Source organism: Nicotiana sylvestris, chromosome 4, assembly GCF_000393655.2.
Source record: "Nicotiana sylvestris chromosome 4, ASM39365v2, whole genome shotgun sequence".
Lineage (NCBI taxonomy): Eukaryota > Viridiplantae > Streptophyta > Magnoliopsida > Solanales > Solanaceae > Nicotiana > Nicotiana sylvestris.
Window position 1 is genome coordinate 131,599,724 of NC_091060.1, and position 18,815 is coordinate 131,618,538.

The 18,815-nt window shown below is 36.2% G+C and overlaps 2 protein-coding genes across 5 annotated transcripts in view; both read right to left on the reverse strand.

Moving 5' to 3' along the window:
- LOC104237189 (protein DETOXIFICATION 27-like) overlaps window positions 1–11,650 on the reverse strand; it is a 30,011-nt gene extending 18,361 nt beyond the window's left edge. The window contains exons 1-5 of one of the 2 annotated variants that reach the window (XM_009791296.2): window positions 11,134–11,650; window positions 9,974–10,515; window positions 9,732–9,818; window positions 1,380–1,438; window positions 762–1,280 (exon numbers count right to left, since the gene is read on the reverse strand). In XM_009791296.2, the coding sequence (XP_009789598.1) occupies window positions 964–1,280; window positions 1,380–1,438; window positions 9,732–9,818; window positions 9,974–10,515; window positions 11,134–11,442 (1,314 nt within the window). In that variant the 5' untranslated portion in view covers window positions 11,443–11,650 and the 3' untranslated portion in view covers window positions 762–963. Of the gene's footprint in view, window positions 1–529; window positions 587–761; window positions 1,281–1,379; window positions 1,439–9,731; window positions 9,819–9,973; window positions 10,516–11,133 lie in introns of those variants that run through there. The other variant, XM_070172234.1, reaches the window with a different exon arrangement.
- A 2,240-nt stretch (window positions 11,651–13,890) lies between these two features.
- On the reverse strand, window positions 13,891–18,029 carry LOC104237188 (protein DETOXIFICATION 27-like). 3 transcript variants are annotated; one of them, XM_009791292.2, is made up of 8 exons: window positions 17,514–17,888; window positions 16,487–17,028; window positions 16,323–16,409; window positions 16,178–16,234; window positions 15,730–15,968; window positions 15,342–15,460; window positions 15,122–15,212; window positions 13,891–13,978 (listed from the first exon to the last, which is right to left on the reverse strand). In XM_009791292.2, the coding sequence occupies exons 1-7, from the start codon at window positions 17,805–17,807 to the stop codon at window positions 15,126–15,128; spliced, it is 1,425 nt and encodes a 474-aa protein (XP_009789594.1). In that variant the 5' UTR covers window positions 17,808–17,888; the 3' UTR covers window positions 13,891–13,978; window positions 15,122–15,125. The 3 variants fall into 3 exon arrangements, with proteins under 3 accessions (XP_009789594.1, XP_009789595.1, XP_009789593.1); XM_009791293.2 differs by lacking the exon at window positions 13,891–13,978 and adding an exon at window positions 14,432–14,574; XM_009791291.2 differs by lacking the exon at window positions 13,891–13,978 and adding an exon at window positions 14,727–15,004 and having other exon boundaries at window positions 17,514–18,029.
- Between the last annotated feature and the right edge of the window lie 786 nt (window positions 18,030–18,815).

Here is an 18,815-nt window from a genome sequence, read left to right on the forward strand (position 1 = left end):
TCTTCTCTACCTGTTTAAAAACCAACATCCAGGACAGATGTTCGCTGGTTAACTTCATTATTTCATCTTTTAAATAAAGCAAATGTGTGACTATAATTCCGTCAGGAACCTTCTTATTTTATTCTATTATACTTTATGCATATTTGGTTTTCAAACCATTTTTATAATAAAGAATATTTAGATTATTATAAATTATATCTCTAATTTTAGACATATTACTTGCAAGTATCTCTTATTTATTACTCTTTCTGTCCAATTTATGTCACATAATATTTTTTTAGTTTATTTAAAAATAATTTAACTTTATAATTTTCTTTTTATCTTTAATGAGATGATTTATAACTATACAAATATCTAAAGTTTGTTTTAGATCACAATTTTTAAAAAAACAAAAATTAATTCCATATCTAGTCAAATAATATCACATAAATGGTAACGGAGAGAATATCTTACTTGTCTGCCCAAAGATAAAAGAACACTTAAAATAAGAACAGGATTTTATATATATAAGTAAAGAAAATACTAATACCCGGTGGCAGCGAGGAAAGCAAGTGGTATCATCATCTCCCAACCATTAATATTCATGCTGCAATAGAGTCAGTCAAAAGTACAATAAGAAAGAAAAAAAGAAAATTAAACAGAAAAAGAAAGATAAGAACGGAAGAGGTGATAGAAAACTGATGAGAGAAGGATGTATAAGTAAAAAATAAAGCAGAGAAAGATGCAATAGACATAAACAAGAAATTGCTTAACTGATTGACTACAATGTTGCGACTGCAGTTTTTTTATAACAAAAAAACATAGCAAACTTAAGCTAAAAATTAGGAACTACCCCACAAAGTTTTCTCCTAAAAATTAGATAACAAAAACCACGTTAAACTACTTCCTAAGGACTAGAACAAACCTAAAAAAGTAGGAGTTTTATTTACTAACACCCTCCCTTAAACCGAAAGCTTTCGAGCTTCAGTTTATCTTCAATTTCTTGAGTTCTTCCATGGTGCTAAGTCCCAGCATTCTTCTCAAATTTTGGAAAGAAAGTAACTTGAGAGGTTTAGTGAAAATATCCGCCAACTGGTCTTCACTCCGGCAATATGTTAGCTCTATTATTCCTTCATTGTTGAGATCTCGCAAGAAATAGTACTTCACGTCAATGTGTTTGCTTCTTCCACGTAGCACCGGATTCTTTGACAACTTGATGGCAGAGTTGTTGTCACAGAAAATTGTAGTTGTTTTTTCTTGTTTGAATTTCAGTTCTTCAAGAATTCTCCTTAACCAAACAGCTTGACAAGCACAAGTTGTAGCAGCAACAAATTTAGCTTCGGTACTTGACAAAGTGACAATTGATTACTTCTTAGAAGACCACGAAACAACCCTCATACCTAACATAAAAACATAACCTGAAGTGCTCCTTCTGTCGTCTTGATCTCCTGCATAATCACTATCGGTAAAACCAATCAAATCAGATTTTTCACCCTTCTTGTAGAACAAAATAAAATCCTTAGTTCCCTGTAAGTAGTGAAAGATTCTCTTAGAATCTAGCAGGTGAATTTCAATTGGGCTCTCCATGTATCTGCTTATGAGACTTACAGCATATATGATGCCGGGCCTTGTAGCAGCAAGATACATCAAACTACCTACAATTTGCTTGTAGAATGTGATGTCCACCTTATTTCCGCTTCCAACTTTGCATAGCTTCAAGCCAAACTCAACTGGAATGTTGGCAGGATTGCAATTCTGCATTTTGAACCTGTCCAAAATTTCTCGCACATACTTCTTTTGGGAAACAAATATTCCATCATCAGATTGTACTATTTCTAATCCAAGAAAGTAATGCATCTTACTAAGATCGGACATTTCAAACTCATCCATAATAGACTTCATGAAATCGGCAAACATGACACTATCATTCCCAATAAATATAAGATCATCGACATATAAACACACAATGAGTATTTTTTCAGATTCTCCAGTGTTAACAAAAAAGAGTGTTCATATGGACATTTCAGAAAACCAACTTTTAGAAAGTAAGCCTCAATACGACTATACCAAGCTCGCGGAGCTTGTTTTAGTCCGTAAAGAGCCTTTTTCAACTTGTACACCTTATGCTCATTTCCAATTTTTATATAACCAGGAGGTTGTTCTACAAAAACCTGTTCTTCCAAGTGCCCATACAAAAATGTCAATTTGACATCTAATTGGAAAATAGGCCAAGAATTCTGTGCCGCTAATGCAATCACCAATCTGATTGTATCATGTCTTGCAACTAGAGAAATTACTTCTGTGTAGTCAATTTCATATTCTTGTTTGTATCCTTTAGCCACTAAGCGTGCCTTATACTTGTCAACTTCACCATCATCTTTCAGCTTTGTCTTGAATACCCACTTCACACCAATAGTTTTGTGCCCTTTGGAAGATCTGATAGCTCCCAAGTGCCATTTCTTTCAATGGCATCAATTTCGTCATCCATAGCTTTCCTCCATTTCTCCTCTTTAATAGCATTTTCAAAAGTTGTAGGATCACTATCTGCAAACAATGCAAAGTAGGAAAAATAATCTTCATTTACATCAATTCCTGTTACCTCATAATCCATCATCCACGCGGGCCTTTTGCGAGCACAACGAAGAGACTCATCTGGTGCATCAATTCCTTCCAAAGCTGAGGGTGAAATTTCAGCAGCTGCTGGATTATAATTTTCAGAATTTTCGGGTATTGTTGTTGCTTCTTTAACTTCATTATCAATTAAGATTGGAATAAACTGCTGCATATTCCAATCTCAATAGTTTTCTTCATCAAAAATAACATCTCTGCTAGTCACAACCTTCTTTGTCAATGGATTGAACAACTTGTACGCCTTGGATGCCTCGCTAACACCAAGAAAGACACACTTCTTGCTTTTGTCATCAAGCTTCTTCCTCTACTCGTCTGGGATATGTGCATAGCCAACTCAACCAAAAATTTTAAAATGATCTACAGTAGGTTTCCTTCCACTTCAAGCCTCCTCTGGAGTCATGTTTTGAATGGCAAATGTTGGACTTCTATTCAAAATATGAATACTCCAATTTACTGCTTCTGGAGAGAATGTCTTTGGAACTTTTCCTCGAGCTAGCAAGCTTCGAACCATGTTGAGAATGGTTCTATTCTTCCTCTCCGATACACCATTTTGTTGTGGTGTATACGCCGTTGTGAGCTCTTTTCGAATGGCATAAGTCCCATAAAATTCTTCAAATCCCTTAGAGCAATATTTGCCCCCACGGTCTGTTCGGAAGCTCTTGGTGGTCTTTCCTGTCTCATTCTCCACATTAGCTTTGAAGCTTTTAAATGCATTAAAGACTCTGATTTTTCCCACAGAAACTACACCCAAGTCTATCTAGAATAATCGTGTAATGACCCGACCGGTCGTTTTGAGTTTTTGCACCTTACTCGTCAGTTCTCGGGCATGGTTTGCCCCGTGTGATGGATTATGATTTATGTAAATCGTTGGGTTTGGTTTTCAGGGTAATCAGAATGAATTTGGAAGAACAATTCTCAGTTGAAGCTTGAAATTAGAAAAGTTTGACCAAGATTTGACTTGTTGGTATATGATTTCGGATCGAAATTTTTATGATTTGGTTAGTTCCGTTAGGTGATTTGGGAACTAACTAAATTATTTTGGAGCGTGATTGAAATGCATTTTGGAAGTCCATGGAAGTTTTAGGCTTGAATTAGTGAAATTGAGATTTTGATATTTTCTGGTTGATAGGTGAGATTTTGATATAGGGGTCGGAATGGAATTCCGGAAGTTGCATCAGCTTCGTTGTGTCATTTGTGACGTGTGTGCAAAATTACAGGTCATTCAGACGTGGTTTGGTTGGGTTTTTGATCAAAAGCATAATTTGAAAGTTCTTGAAATTCTTAAGCTTGAATCCGATGCAAATTTGGTATTTTAAGGTTGTTTTGAGCGTTCTGAAGGTTGGAACAAGTTTGAATGATGTTATGGGATATGTTGGCATGTTTGGTTGAGGTCCCGAGGACCTCGGGTGAGTTTCGGGTGGTCAATCGGACCATTTCATGTTGTGAAAAATTGCAGAATTGCTGTTGTTGGTGTTGCAAGTTTTTGACCTTCGCATTCGCGATGCATGTCCCGCGTTCGCAAAGGGTTAAGGTGCGAGGATGTGGAGTTGGCCTTCGCGTTCGCGAAGATGGTTCCGCGATTGCGAAGATGTAAGGTCTTTGGTCATCGCGTTTGCGAGGTTTAGGTCGCGTTCGCATAGAGGAAGAAGGATAGCTGGGTCCTCAGTGCATTTGTTCTACATGTTCGCGTAGTTAGGGTCGCGATTGAAAGGTGTTGAGTGTGTTGTGCATCGCATTCGCGAGAGCTTTCTCACGTTCGCGTAGAATAAATTTCGGTCAGTGAAGCAATGTGCTTCGCGAACGCGAGGGCTATGCCGCATTCGCGAGAGCTTTCTCACGTTCGCGTAGAATAAATTTCGGTCAGTGAAGCAGTGTGCTTCGCGAACGCGAGGGCTATGCCGCATTCGCGATGAAGAAATGTATGGGCAGAAAGTTTATATTTTAAATCGAAGGTTTAAGTCCAATTTCATAAAAACCATTGGAGAGCTCGGGAGAAGGTGGAATTTGAGGAGATTTTCAGTGGAGCTATTGGGGTAAGTATTCTTCACTCATATTTGGTTTAATTCCATGATTTGGTCTTGAATTTCATCATTTAATTTGAGAAATTAGAGTGAAAATTGGGGGGAAATGGAAGAACAGTTGAGATTTCTTTTGGGGATTTGAATGGGCAATTGAGATCGGATTTTGACGAATTTGATATGGGTAGACTTGTGAGTGAACGAGGATTTTATTGATGTGATTTTTATCGGATTCTAAGACATGAGCCCGGGGGCCGGGTTTGAGCAATTTCGGGATTTTTGATGTAAATTAGATATTTTCGAGTGGGCTTTATTTTCTTAGCATATTTTAATAGTTATGTACTGATTGTGGATAGATTTGGAGCATCCGGAGGTTGATTCGTAAGGGCAAAGGCATCGCGGGCTAGAGTTTGGACCAGATCAAGGTAAGTAATGATTGTAAATGCTGTCCTGAGGGTTTGAAACCCCAGATTTCACATCGTTGTGCTACTTTGAGGTGACACACACGCTAGATGATGAGCGTGGAGTTGTGCAACGTTGGTGATTGTGACTTGGTCCGTCCCGTACAATTGTTAAGTCGCGTATTTGATTTGAAATCTTATGATATTTCATATTTTAGAGATTGATATTATATTTTGGGTTGTATGCCATGTTTGGGGCCTTGTGCCGACCTGTTGAGACCCTTAGGGGGCACTTTCACTATTTTTCCTCACTCTGTTTTGAAAGCATATCCTCAATCATGTTTTACCTGTTTATTGTTTAAATCTGGTTTTATCACTTTACTTCTTGAAATGTGAAAACTGTTTGGGCTGAGTTCCTTGTTTTACTGATGGTCTGAGTGATCGTGAGGTTGATGACTGAGATAGACCGAGGGTCTGATTGTGAGGTTGATGACTGAGATAGACCGAGGGTCTGATTGTGAGGTTAATGACTGAGCGAGGCTGAGGGCCTGTTGTGAGGATTATATTTATATGGATCGGGTTGCATGCCGCAGCGATATAGCGCTTGGGCTGTAGGAGCCCCTCCGGAGATCGCAGTCGACTATATATATGGATCAGGCTGCACGTCGCAACAGTTACTATATAGTACCTATTGAGTGTGAATGCTGAGTGTGAGCGCTGATTGGAAAGAGTTGAGTCACGAGTGACTGAGAGTCTTGCCCAAGGGGCTATATATATATACATGTACATGAGTGATGCTTTGCCTGAGGGACTAGTTTATGAACTTACTGTTTTCACCCCTCTTTAAAGTGAAATTGAACATGTTGATTTAATTACTGCTTTCACTCATCTTTAGACCGAGCCTCTATTGAAAATGATGAACAAATGTTTTCAATAATCTTTTATTTAAACTGAAGTTTTTAAGTTATGAAAAGGATTGTGAATTTATGTTATGCCAAGGGGCTGTATATGAACTATGTTTTGCCCGAGGGGCCGATTATGATTTTTATCTCTTTTATTATAAATGGTATTGAACCCCTACTGAAACTGTTGGAAAGCATTTTTCAAATGATTTTCACCAAAAGCTGGATTTTAAATGAGACGATTGACTCGTATTTTGATTTGAAAGATTGTTGTGCTTATTGAGTTTATCATAAATGTGGATTCGTCGTTTCCTACTGCTTATTATTTATTTACTCTTATTACTTACTGGGTTGGAGTACTCACATTACTCCCTGCACCTCGTGTACAGATTCAGGTATTTTAGAATCCGGTAGCGGGTGTTAATTGCTCAGAGGCGGAGTCGTCGGAGTTAGCAAGGTGGCTGCATGACGTTCGTAGCACTGCTTTCTTTCCTCTCATTTCCATTACTGTATTTGGTACATTTTTAGACTCTTGTTGTATTCAGACCTTGGTAGATGCTCATGACTAGTAACACCCTGATGTCGGGCTTGTATGTTATTTCTGCACTGTTCATTCAGACTTATATTATGAAATATTTGTTTAATTAAATGCTTAAAAATGACTCTTAATGATTAAAGGGTTAAAGTGGGTGTTGTGTCAGCTGGCCTTGTCTTTACGAGAGGTGCCATCACGACCAGGTCTGAGTTTTGGGTCGTGACAAGTTGGTATTAGAGCCTAGGTTACATAGGTCTCATGAGTCATGAGCAGGTTTAGTAGAGTCTCGTGGATCGGTACAGAGACGTCTGTATTTATCCTCGGGAGGCTTCAGAACCTTTAGGAAAAACTTCACATTCTTGAATTCTTATCGTGCGTCTTTGATTCAGCTTGAAATTTAACTCTTTGAAATCCTTCCACGCGTTCATATGCGCGCGTGAGCGCTCAGTATCAGATGTGCATCGATGGCTTGTGATTCCCTGATCGACGGGCGAGATGTGATCTCTGTGTGTTGATGTAGGGCTAGTCTGGAGGACTCGAGGCCGGATTTTTGGCTATAGCTTGAGCTCTGAGCTGATGATTGTGTGAGCGTGTGCTTCTAGACCTTTATGTTCTGTTGTGTCCCTATTAAGGGGAGTAATGAGTGGATAGCTACGTGATGAGTATGTTATGGCTGCGAGATGTGTCCATATGAACCGAATGAGGCGAGAAGGGTCTGCTTTGGGGCAGCAAGGACTTTTTGGTATTTGATTTCCATCTTAATTCGAAGTATAGCCCCGAGTTATGGGTGTGTGAAGAATCTTTTCATGTGTTCTAATTAGGAGTGAAGTAAATTTCATGTTGCGGTATGAGTTCAGACTCAGGAAGACTAAGTGACTGCGTGATGTTTATGACGGTGGAAGGTATACAGAAATGTTAGTTGGAGGCAAAACAGGTGTGTTATCTCCTGCGGCGTGTTCTGAGGTTGTGTGATCCTTATGTTGTCTGTTAGGAGGTCTCATTTACAAGTGAATTATATGTGTTGGAATTTAAATTTGGGCCGCTTAAGAGAGTGGGCTTGACTATTACAAGGGTGAATGCGAGATTTGCATAAGATTTAAAGTACTAGGTGGTCTGTGTTCATGAGTGTATGAAGGGTTGAGTTTAATCTCACTATAGTATTATGGTAGCAATAGAGTATATGTGTTATGACCTGTGGCCACATATGTCAGAGTGAACCAACTCCAAAACATGCTTTGCTCACCATGATTTGCCTTTCGGGAATTGAGATTGGTGTTGTTTGCCAACAACACATTCTTCACAAATTTGAGAAGGAGCAGTAATTTGAGGAAGACTTGTGACCATGTTCTTCTCCTGAAGTGTCTTCAATCCTCCAAAACTCAAATGACCATAACGAAAATGCCACAACCATGAGGGATCATTCACTTCCGTCATCAAACAAGATTGAATACTATCAATCTTTATCGGAAATAATATGTTGGAACTCATCTGAACTATTGCTATAGCTCCTCTCACAGGGTCATAAATTTCACACTCACCCTTCTTAATAGTGATGACATAACCTTTCTCTTGCAACTGACCAACACTCAGTAAGTTGCTTTTCAAATCAGGAACATATAACACATTAGAGATTGTTTCCACAAAACAATTCTTGGTTTTGATCTTGATGTCACCTTTTCCCGTTGCATCGACAGTAAAACAATCACCAAAACTAACTTTAGAACGGAAGCCTTCATTTAAGTAAGAAAAGCAAGACTTACTTCCAGTCATGTGATTAGTGCAGCCTGTGTCTAAATACCAAACATCTTGCTCGGTTTCCTTCTCTACTTAAATTGCCATCAACAAGGTCTCACCTTCCTTGTTCTCCACGTAATTGGACTTCTCTTCCTTTTCTTTTTCATTAGGCAGCCCAGTATAACATTCAGATGCGTAATGACCAAATTTATGACATCTATAGCACTCTATCTTGGATTTGTCATAATCTCGACCTCTGCCTTTTCCTTGAGATTGATCATTATTTGCTTTGAAATTCCTACAGGAATCTCTAACTCCACGATCTCCTCTTCCTCTTCCTCTGCCTCAACCTCTACCTCTACCCCTTCCTCTGGAATTGGAAGAAGAAATAAAAGTAGAAGCCTTCAAAGCCTGCTCATCGAAAGTTGAACTACGGTTCATCTTCTGCTCATGCACCAATAAAGAGCTCTGCAATTCGTCAAGTGATAAGACATCTATGTCTTTTGACTCCTCAATGGAGCAAACGACATAATCACACTTTGGTGTCAGAGAGCGCAATATCTTTTCCACTATTACGATGTCGCCCATGTTCTCACCATGGAATCGCATTTTGTTGCATATCTCCATGGTTCTAGCACAGTAGTTGGTGACGGATTCTCCTTCCTTCATCTGCAAGGTTTCGAAGTCCCTCCTCAAGGCTTGTAGTTGTGCTCACTTCACTCTTGTAGAGCCTTGATACTTTTTCTTCATGGAATCCCATATATCCTTGGAAGTTTCTTTGCAAAGAATGGTTTCCAAGATGGAACGCTCAATAGCCTGAAAGAGATAATTTTTTGCCTTTAAATCTTTCAACTTTCTTGCTTCAAACTCAGTCTTTTGAGCATCCATCAAAGTTTCGCCTACTGCTGGCGATTTAATACCATCTTCAACAATTGGCCAATACTCTTTTGACCGTAAGAAATTCTCCATCAGCATACTCCAGTGGTCATAGTGACCATCAAAACAGGGAATAGCTGCTTGCACAAAATTGCTCTCTGAAGCCATAGATGAAGAACAATTTTTTTTGTTTTTGGGTAAACTCTCTCTCTCACGGGTTTATCTTTTTTCTGGATCTAACCTTGTTCGGATACCACTGATAAAAAACTAATGAGAGAAGGATGTAGATTTATAAGTGAAAAATAGAGCAGAGAAAGAATTAATAGACGTGAAGAAGAAATGGCTTGACTGATTGACTGCAATGCTGCAACTGCAGCCTTTTTATATATAAAAAAACATAGCAAACTTAAGCTAAAAATTAGGAACTACCCCACAAAATTTTCTCCTAAAAACTAGATTACAAAAACCACGTTAAATTACTTCCTAAGGACTAGGACAAACCTAAAAAAGTAGGAATTTTATTTACTAACAAGAGGGCAATTCGAAAGAAAAAAATTGGATGTGAAACTCGAATTGATTGTTATGTGTAGCTACTTTAGTTAAATTCAATAAATTAAAACTGAAAATGAAACTAAAGAAATGACGAATGGCTTACCAAATGGACAACGCATCAAGAGCCAACGTTGCATTCTCCAAATACCCTGTCATCAACATTAATATCCTATAGTACCAGTTCTCCAAGCTACAAATAAATGTTCAAAACATAATTATAAGATTGTAATCACAATTTTTATTCCCATATCTTGTCTTCAAATAGTATAATTAAGTCAGATATTCAAGCAGATTTATAATTAAAACAAAATATTTTTGTTTAAGAGCGGTATTAATTTTGCGTACCAAAGCATGACGCCAGAAGCGGCAGAGAGTCGAATGAATTCCCAAAGTCCCGAAAATGCTTGTGTGGAGAAACTACTCCACGTTTCTGGACATCCACCACATGCGGTGTACCAAAACAACCCAATAAACAACAACCACCACGATATATCCAGTGCCACGGCGGCTCCCACTATTCCGAGATTCAGTTTGTACACGAACAGCCAGCTAACCACCGTGTGAATCGCCAGCACCGCCAGTGAAACCCAAGCGAGAACCGCCGTCTTCAGCTGGCTCTGCAAAAACCTCTGTATCGGAAACTGAAACGCAAAGCTGAAGTGCAGCGGAATAAACCACAGCGCCACCACTCCTGATAGTTCTGCCACGTCGTCCGGTTGGCCTAACGCTCTCAAAATTGGGGTGGCGAATATGTACAGCGGCAGCAATAGGAAGCAACATAGAAATAGAACGATCCATGATCTTTGCATGTATATTCCTAACATGTGATGTTTTTTTGCTCCAAAAGCTTGTCCACATAACGTCTCTAATGCACTCGCCATTCCTAGCTACATGTCCATGTCAAAAATTAAACCAAAAAACAGAAGTTACTCACTACTTTTGTTGATTGGCAACAGAGTAGAAATTCTAACAAGAAATCCGACAAGTACCCGTGGATTTAGGATTTTAAATTCGTGGGTGCTCGCCAAAAAAATTTGAAAGAAAAGGAAAAAGGAGTTTAGATGTAGGTGCTTACTCAATATTTATTTAAATATTTTTATAATTATTTATGCAAATTTACTAAATCTTTGTGCTTGAGCACCAGCAAATGGCCATGTAGATCCGCCAACAATAGTAGATAAGAGTTAAACATGTAACCTAAAAATATTACTATACCAGAAGCTTAATTATTATATGTCACAACAATTTGTATATATTATATACTCCCTCCGTTTCAATTTATGTGAACCCATTTGACTAGGCACGGAGTTTAAGAAAAGAGAGAACATTTTTAAACTTGTAGTGTAAAATGAGGCACATATATTTTGTGTGGCTATAAATCATTGCATAAAGGTAAATTGTTTCCAAATAAGGAAAGAGGTCATTCTTTTTGATACGGACCAAAAAGGAAATAGGTTCACATAAATTGAAACGGAGGGAGTAGTATTGAAGAGGGATATACATACAAGGAGGCCAAAGTTGAGGCCAACAATGACAGTGTTAGAAATGGAGATGGCAGCGAGTTCAACTTCACCAAGGTGTCCAGCAAAACCTTGAGTGATAATGTTCATGGTATAAGAGGCTATACGGCTGAAGATGGATGGACCAACGATATGCCATAGTTTCTTTGTTTCGATCCATACTCTTGTTTTTAGATCTTTATCATCATCTTCATCAACTCTTTCAACTGTATTTTTCGACAGCAACCAGTCCGCGGAGGTTGCCTCCGCCAGCAACGGTTGCCGGTTTTCCTCGTTATCTTTAACGCTGCCCATTTTGTAATATACTAGAATAAGGCAGAGGAAGGTGTAAAATTTAGTAGGTGGTTACCAAAAGGAGAGTTGTATATGAAAAACCGTGGGGCGATTTTGTGGGGAAGTTTATAGAAGAACCCAAGTAATACGATGACGGCGTAAACTTTTACATTCAGCGTAATTGGACTGATAGCAAAGTAGTTGCCAATTTTGAATTGTTTGGATCATTTCATTTACAAATTCGATCAGTATGGAAAGTCTTTTTTTGTCAACTACTAGTTTTAATACTAACAGAAATTACGTTTACAGTCAGCAATACTAATTAAATTGCATTAACAGTCAGTACCTATTAAAGTAATCTAATGAATCTTATAATCGAAAAATTAAACTGGTCTTAGACTGATCGATCTATCCATGTGATTAGAGCTTGTGAAGTAAACAAGAGCAATAGTTAATCGAAAACCTTTGTGTGTGTGTGGTTTTTTTTTTTTTTTTGAGAAGAATACTTCACTTTAATTGTTTTTTGTTGTTTTCACACATATTAAGGAATTCACCTTTTAATATTAATTAAATATAAAATTGACCATATTAACCTTAATTTGTTCATTAAAAATATAATAAATACTCCTAGGCTCTTTACTCCAAGGGCAACTTTGGAAAAAAGAAATTAATTCCTTTTTGATATCTGAAAAAATCAAATATTATGGATTACAAAAAAAAGAGCTAAAAATTAATTAAAGTAGACAGGAGGGAGTAGTAATTATCATAAATTATGCATCATTACAAAATAAAGGGTTCACACGGCTATTGGAATATATATATATATATATATATATATATATATATATATATATAATTTCAAGGCTGTGATTATTTAATAAGGTATTACCTCCATTGAGCCGATTCGAATTTGTAGAGGCTGGTAATTGTTCGGTTAGGTTGTTTTAATTTCACTAGGATTTCGTTTAAGATAAGGAACTTCACGGCTTAACACTGTCATATTTCTAGCTCACTATTTCAAACGAGATAATACAGTGCGGTTTTGTAGCTATGATTTATATTTTCTCTCCATTTTAATTTATATCATTGTACTTACCTAGATTCAAAAATTGTTGTTGTATATTGCATATATAATAAAGTGTCATTAAAATAAAATAAGAATATGTCAAATATAAAAATGGGTCAATATATATTTGAACGATTTTAAAAGCAAACGTAGTATTAAATGAAACGGACAAGTAGCAAAATAAAAAATGGCTCCTTCTCAAGCAATTGAATGCCAACTTGATTATAGTCATGATTCATGACTTGATAACAAAAGATATGACAAAAGATGTGGTTGTAGCACTTTTTTCATTGCTTTTCACGCTAAAGAGCAATTAAATGCTAGTACTAGTAAAATTTTATTTTCCAGGATAATTTTGTTGCCTTCTTTTTTTCTATTACAATGTGAAATCTATTTAGAATCTTTGACAAAAATATGTAAATTTTTTGTTTCAAATTCTAAGAAACGTGTACAGTAAAAAATGCATATGACAAATGAGACTTAACACAGATTTAATAAAAAGATAAAGAATTTCTGAGCAACGATCGTAAGAGATTAGTGACAAATTGAACCCGACAAATGAGATTTCTACATCAGAAAGTAATATAAATGACAATTACTTAAATCACAAAAATATGCATTAAAACATGTGCTGAAATTAAAATACATGCACCGCCTGGTATGAACCAGGGCCCCTAGTTATAGGAAAAATTTCCTGAAACTAGTAAATATTTAACAAATGTGGAACCAACTGGGCCATCAGCCATACAGTTGTAAGTTTAGTTTGAGAAATTTCAAAATGTATTTGAGCTAATATACCACCAGACATAGTACTTTTGTAACTAGAACTTTCTTTTACAAGTGATGATGATTGACAAAGATAAATGACCATATAATTCTACTTTGGTGCAAGCTGAGTTGTGGCGGATTGTATTCACCTTCCAGTTGCCTAAACTCATTAAAAATTATAGGTTTTCATACCTCAAATATTTGATCTTGTTGTTCCTACACCCTTCTTAGCAAGCTCAAAGGTGGAGCCATGTCACAGCTGTATAATTTTTGTTTCTCTTTGATTTTGGTAAGTGGGTGGAGATATATCAGCTTTCTAGCTAGAAGATCATTATTTTGTGTAAATAATTCTTCATCGGTGAAATAACGTTGTATAGCGCTCTCAAAATAATAGCTGAAAATATGGTTATATATATTTCAGTATGTTATATACAAAAAATATACAAATTGTATACATTTTTGCGGCTACCAAATATAAATAGTTTCGGCCGCGGGCTAAAAATTGATCTTTGCTCTTCTTCGTCTCCATCATCATCAAGCCCATCTACGAACCTATTTTTAGTAGGAAAAAAAAGGTTGTATATTACAATAGACCACACAAGTCCACGTTAGTACAATAGACCCTATGGTCCGGTCCTTTTTCGAATTCCGTGCATACCGGGAGCTTAATGCACCAGACTGTCCTTTTTTTATATTACTCATGTGCCGAATTGTACCAAATTCCTGCAATTGCAATTGGTAGGACGAATTTAACCTGTTATTCACTGGCATAGGAACAACAATGTTTATATCATTATGATTCCCTTCCCCTGAGCCAAAGAACCAAAAATAATAGAGGGGCAAAAGAAGAAGCAAAGCTGTTTAAGAAAATTTATATAAAAACCTAAAACTCCATAAATATAGCCAGAGTTTGGACATAAATTTAGTTTTATCTTGAAAAAAATGAGTTTTTGAATATGAAATGAAAATTAAATTTTTAAAGTTAAAATTGTGTTTGGACATGCATTTTACTTGAAAAGAATTTGCAGTTTTGTGAGTAGAAAACTTCAAAAACTACTCTAGAGCTATTTTTGAGATTTTAAGCCTTTGTTTTCAAAAGCTGCCAAAAAATGGTTTAAATCTATAGACAAACGGATATTTGATTTGCTAAGAAGAGATCACAATCCCTTTCAAAGATACGCTTCAATCTTCATGATACTACCAGAACTTGTACAAAGATACAAAAATGTGAGTTCTGAAAACTCTGATTTCTCTGAAAAATAATGAAAAACTGATGCTAATCCTCTGGTCTTTTGATTCATCCCTGTACCATTTTCCTCCTTTCAAGGAAGCACAAAATAAAAAAGACAGTACGATCACGGTCAGACTGCTGAAGAGTCCAGATGATAATAAGCATTTAGCTACACCTAAGACCTCATCAGTTTCTATCTCTACAATAATAGCTACAAACACCAAGCACAAGAGCAAGTGATTGGAGCGTTTTACTTTCTTTAGTGAACTTAATTGACGCAAATCTAGATTAATAGACCAGTGAATTCGAACATCAAATAGTTAAAAAAATACAAACAAAAGCAACTGGAACAAAGATATTATATATCACGGAAATGTTATATCAACAAATAGCACAACTATCTTCCAACATTAGCAGACCCCAAGTTTTCTGCATGCGTGTGAGACCCTTTGTTAGTGAGTGTTAATGAATCAAGAACAATGTCGTTGACATTCCTCTCGAATTTCAGCTTCTCATACCTAAGTTGAATGTCCAGTAGAAAAAGTTGAATTTTTCATAGAAAATTTTGGCAAGGGAGAAATATTTCTTGCTACACAGCCAAATTGAAAGGAGAATTATCTAGTTCGATATTATACCTCTTTATATGGTCCATTGACATCTGATGGTCATAATCGTTAATATCAATGTTTGAACTATAGTCCCCGTGATCATGCCATACCATAAGCCCTGCAAATTTACTTGCTACATGTTATCTCCAGTATACGTTTGAGTATATTAGATTGTAGTCGTTTTACCACAGTTAATATTATAAAGGGAGATCGATTCTAAAATATCATGGTTTACTGTTTTACATACCGTTAATCCAAAATCTAGTGACCATCCAAAAAATATTCCGAGGGGCACTCCTACTAAATAATAGCTGCCTAAGTTGACATATGCCACATGTGCTTGCCAACCAGATCCAATTGCTACGCCTGAAAACATTGTAGCAAATAATTAACTACAATACATGGTTTTTCATATAAATGTCAGCATCTAATACTTTGAGATGGATTTAACTTTTAAAGAATCTTTACATTCTCGACGTATTTTAACCTATTGTAGTAGGTACCTTACATTATTTCTAGGCTACTAATTCTATAGTGATGAAAAGTTATCTCTAATTATCTCTTAGTACATGATAGTGCAAAAATTGGTTTACACTGTCAATATATAAAAGTTAAACTCCTTTAAGATTCCTCACCTGAAAGAACCGGTTGAATGCAATTACAAAGGATTGTGGTCGCCAACAAAAATGCAAATCCACACACCATTCTAATGACAGGAGTACTTGACGTGAATATCATTGAAAGCTTATCAGGAAAGGCCATAACTATTGACCAAAACAAAATGCCCAATGCTAAAGTGTTCAACAATGCAACTTTCGTGGCAAACTTTGCATGGTTCCCATTTCCAGCTCCAAGCTCATTTGCAACACGTACCCTATATTTAAAGAAAAATGCATAGTTACCGGATGAAACTTTCGTATGGTACTATGGCCCAATGAAACTTCAGTGGCAGAAAACAAGAAATGACATATGCTCTTTTCTATTATTAATAAACATTCATGTACCAGAAGAGAAAAGATGAACAAACCATAAGCTACACTTAATTTAAATAGTAGAATGAATTCAACTATTTGATGAACATACCCTGTTGCCGCCAAAAGACCTAGTGGAATCATGGATTCCCACCCGATGATTGTAATACTGGAGAAGAAAGAACATCAATTTACTCCCAAAATCAAGCAAAAGATAGCATTTACTTGAGCTAAATATACAATAAAAAAGAACAAACCAGATAGAGAGCGCATCAACTGCAACCTCAGTATTGTTCATGTACCCAGACACAATAACTAGCACTCTAAAATAAATATGCTCCAACCTGAAATATCAAACATTATTATATTAATGTGACTGTGTTTCTGATAACAGAGAGAAATAAGGGACAAGAAAGCATACAATAGCATCACCCCAGAAGCCACAGCGAGCTTAAAGAAATCCCAAAGACCAACAAACGCTTGCATAGAGAAACCAGTCCAAGAATGAGGGCACCCACCAAAGACAATGTAAGCAAGAAATCCCAACACAGAAATCCACCAAGAGAAATCAAGAATGAGGGCAGTCCCAACAATTCCAAATCCCAATTTATATAGAAAAATCCAACTCAAGACCACGTGAAGAGCAAGTGTCCCGCCAGAAACCCAAGCAATTACCGATGTTTTTAGCTGACACTGCAGGAACCTTAACAAAGTGAACTGAAAAGGGAAACTCAAGTGCATAGGGATTAGCAGAATTGCTACTTTTCCAGTCAATTCAGCCACTGCTTCCGGCTGCCCCAGTAGCTCCAATATAGACGCGGCATAAACAAAAAGAGGCAATTGTATCATTGAGCTGATAAATAACACAACCCAAGAACGTTGCAAGTATACGCCCAACATATGGTATTGCTTTGCCCCATAAGCCTGGCCACACAATGTCTCCAGAGCACTGGCCATTCCCAGCTGACCAATCAGTAATACTTCAATAACATCAACAAAATTTCAAACAAAAAATTTATATAAAGCAGCTGATAGTTTTCTCTATATCAGACATGGATTTAAATAAACTAAACCTCATTATTCATTTCTTATTTAATTTTACAAAAATCAATCATTTGGTGAGTACTTTCTTTCTTTGGAGTTTAAATTCTATACACAGGCAATGTAAAAAAAAAGGTATTTAAACAATCTGATTACTTATACTGTAGTTACAGGTAAAAGGGTAGCCCTGTGCACGAAGTATCCCGCGATTAGAGGTTGATTCCACGATTCGAACCCGTGACATATAGTCACACGGAGACAACTTGACTGTTGATCCAAGGCTCCCTTCACTGTAGTATAGGTAGATATCTCTATTTTGATTAAGCTACACTAATCATATTAAAAATTACACACTATTAGTCATATAACTTATAGATCCTTTTGCATTTTCAAAAAGAATAACATACCAAGAAGCCGAAAGTAATGGGAATGAAGAAAGTGGTGGCAAGGGAAATGGCGGCGAGGTCACGGTTACCCAAGTGGCCGGCGAAGGATTGACTGATAACTGTGAGAGAAAACATGGCCAATCGGCTGAAAATGGAAGGTCCAGCTATTTCCCATATCTTCTTTGATTCTCGGCATGTTCTTTTGACTAAATTATCTGCTTTTGATTCTTCTTCTTCTTCTTCTGCTCTGTCTTTGAAGTGTAAAAGGGGCTCATTTCCTGTGATTGAATTCATTCTTCTATTGAGTAACAGCATCACAACGATAATTGCCGAATGACAAGGACAATAGATCGGAAGGTTCAAAAAGACAACAATGTCGATCCAAAAATATAAATTAAAAGCCAAGTTGGGAAATTAAATAAAATTATTAATCAAAATTAATAGACAAACTAGTTAAAATCTTTCGTAAGCTACAGAGTACAGACAACTCAACCTGCCTCGCAACCCCTTTTAACTGAGAGAAAAAAAAAAAGTCAAGGTAGGGAAATGAGAATAGAAAATCCATAAATAATGCTCGCCTTTGGCGATAGATTTGTGACATTTAAAAAAAATTAAGAATATTATTTATTCATAGAATATGATCAGTTTTTTAAAAGAAAATTGAAAAGAATTATCAATCCCTAAAAAATGATTTAGGACACTTTTTGGGTGAACTATTATTTTTCACTCACAAAACTTCAACTTTTATTCAAATAAAATACATATCCAAATACAACCTTAACTTCCAAAACTATTTTTCAACACAATTTAAAAAAAATCAAATTTCTATTAAATGTATGTCCAAATGCTAGTGGTATTTCAATATTTGTGATAACCAAAATTCATTATTTTCGAATACGTACTGAATTTTAGTCTTTGAAATACTGATGAAATATTAGTTATTCGGAAATTATTTTAAGTTAGATTATACTTTTAGTAAAATTATTTTCAAACACAATTTCAACTTTTAAATAATCTTTTATAACTTTAATTTCAAATAATTTCCTTGAGCTTCAACAAAATCTTATTCAAACATCTACTTAAGATACAAAGTGGCAGCTCAGTAAAAAAGTTTTCATTTAATTTTCAAATATAACCTTTATAAATTTCCAATGAACTTATTGTTTAACTTTAAGGACAAAAGAGAATTCATTTTCTTACTTTACCACTTTAAATAATTGAAGATTTCATATGGTACGATTTAAGGTATAAAGTGGTAGCTCAGTAATATGCTGCAGTTCTTTTTTTGTTTTACTTTATTTATTAAATATTATCTATACTATA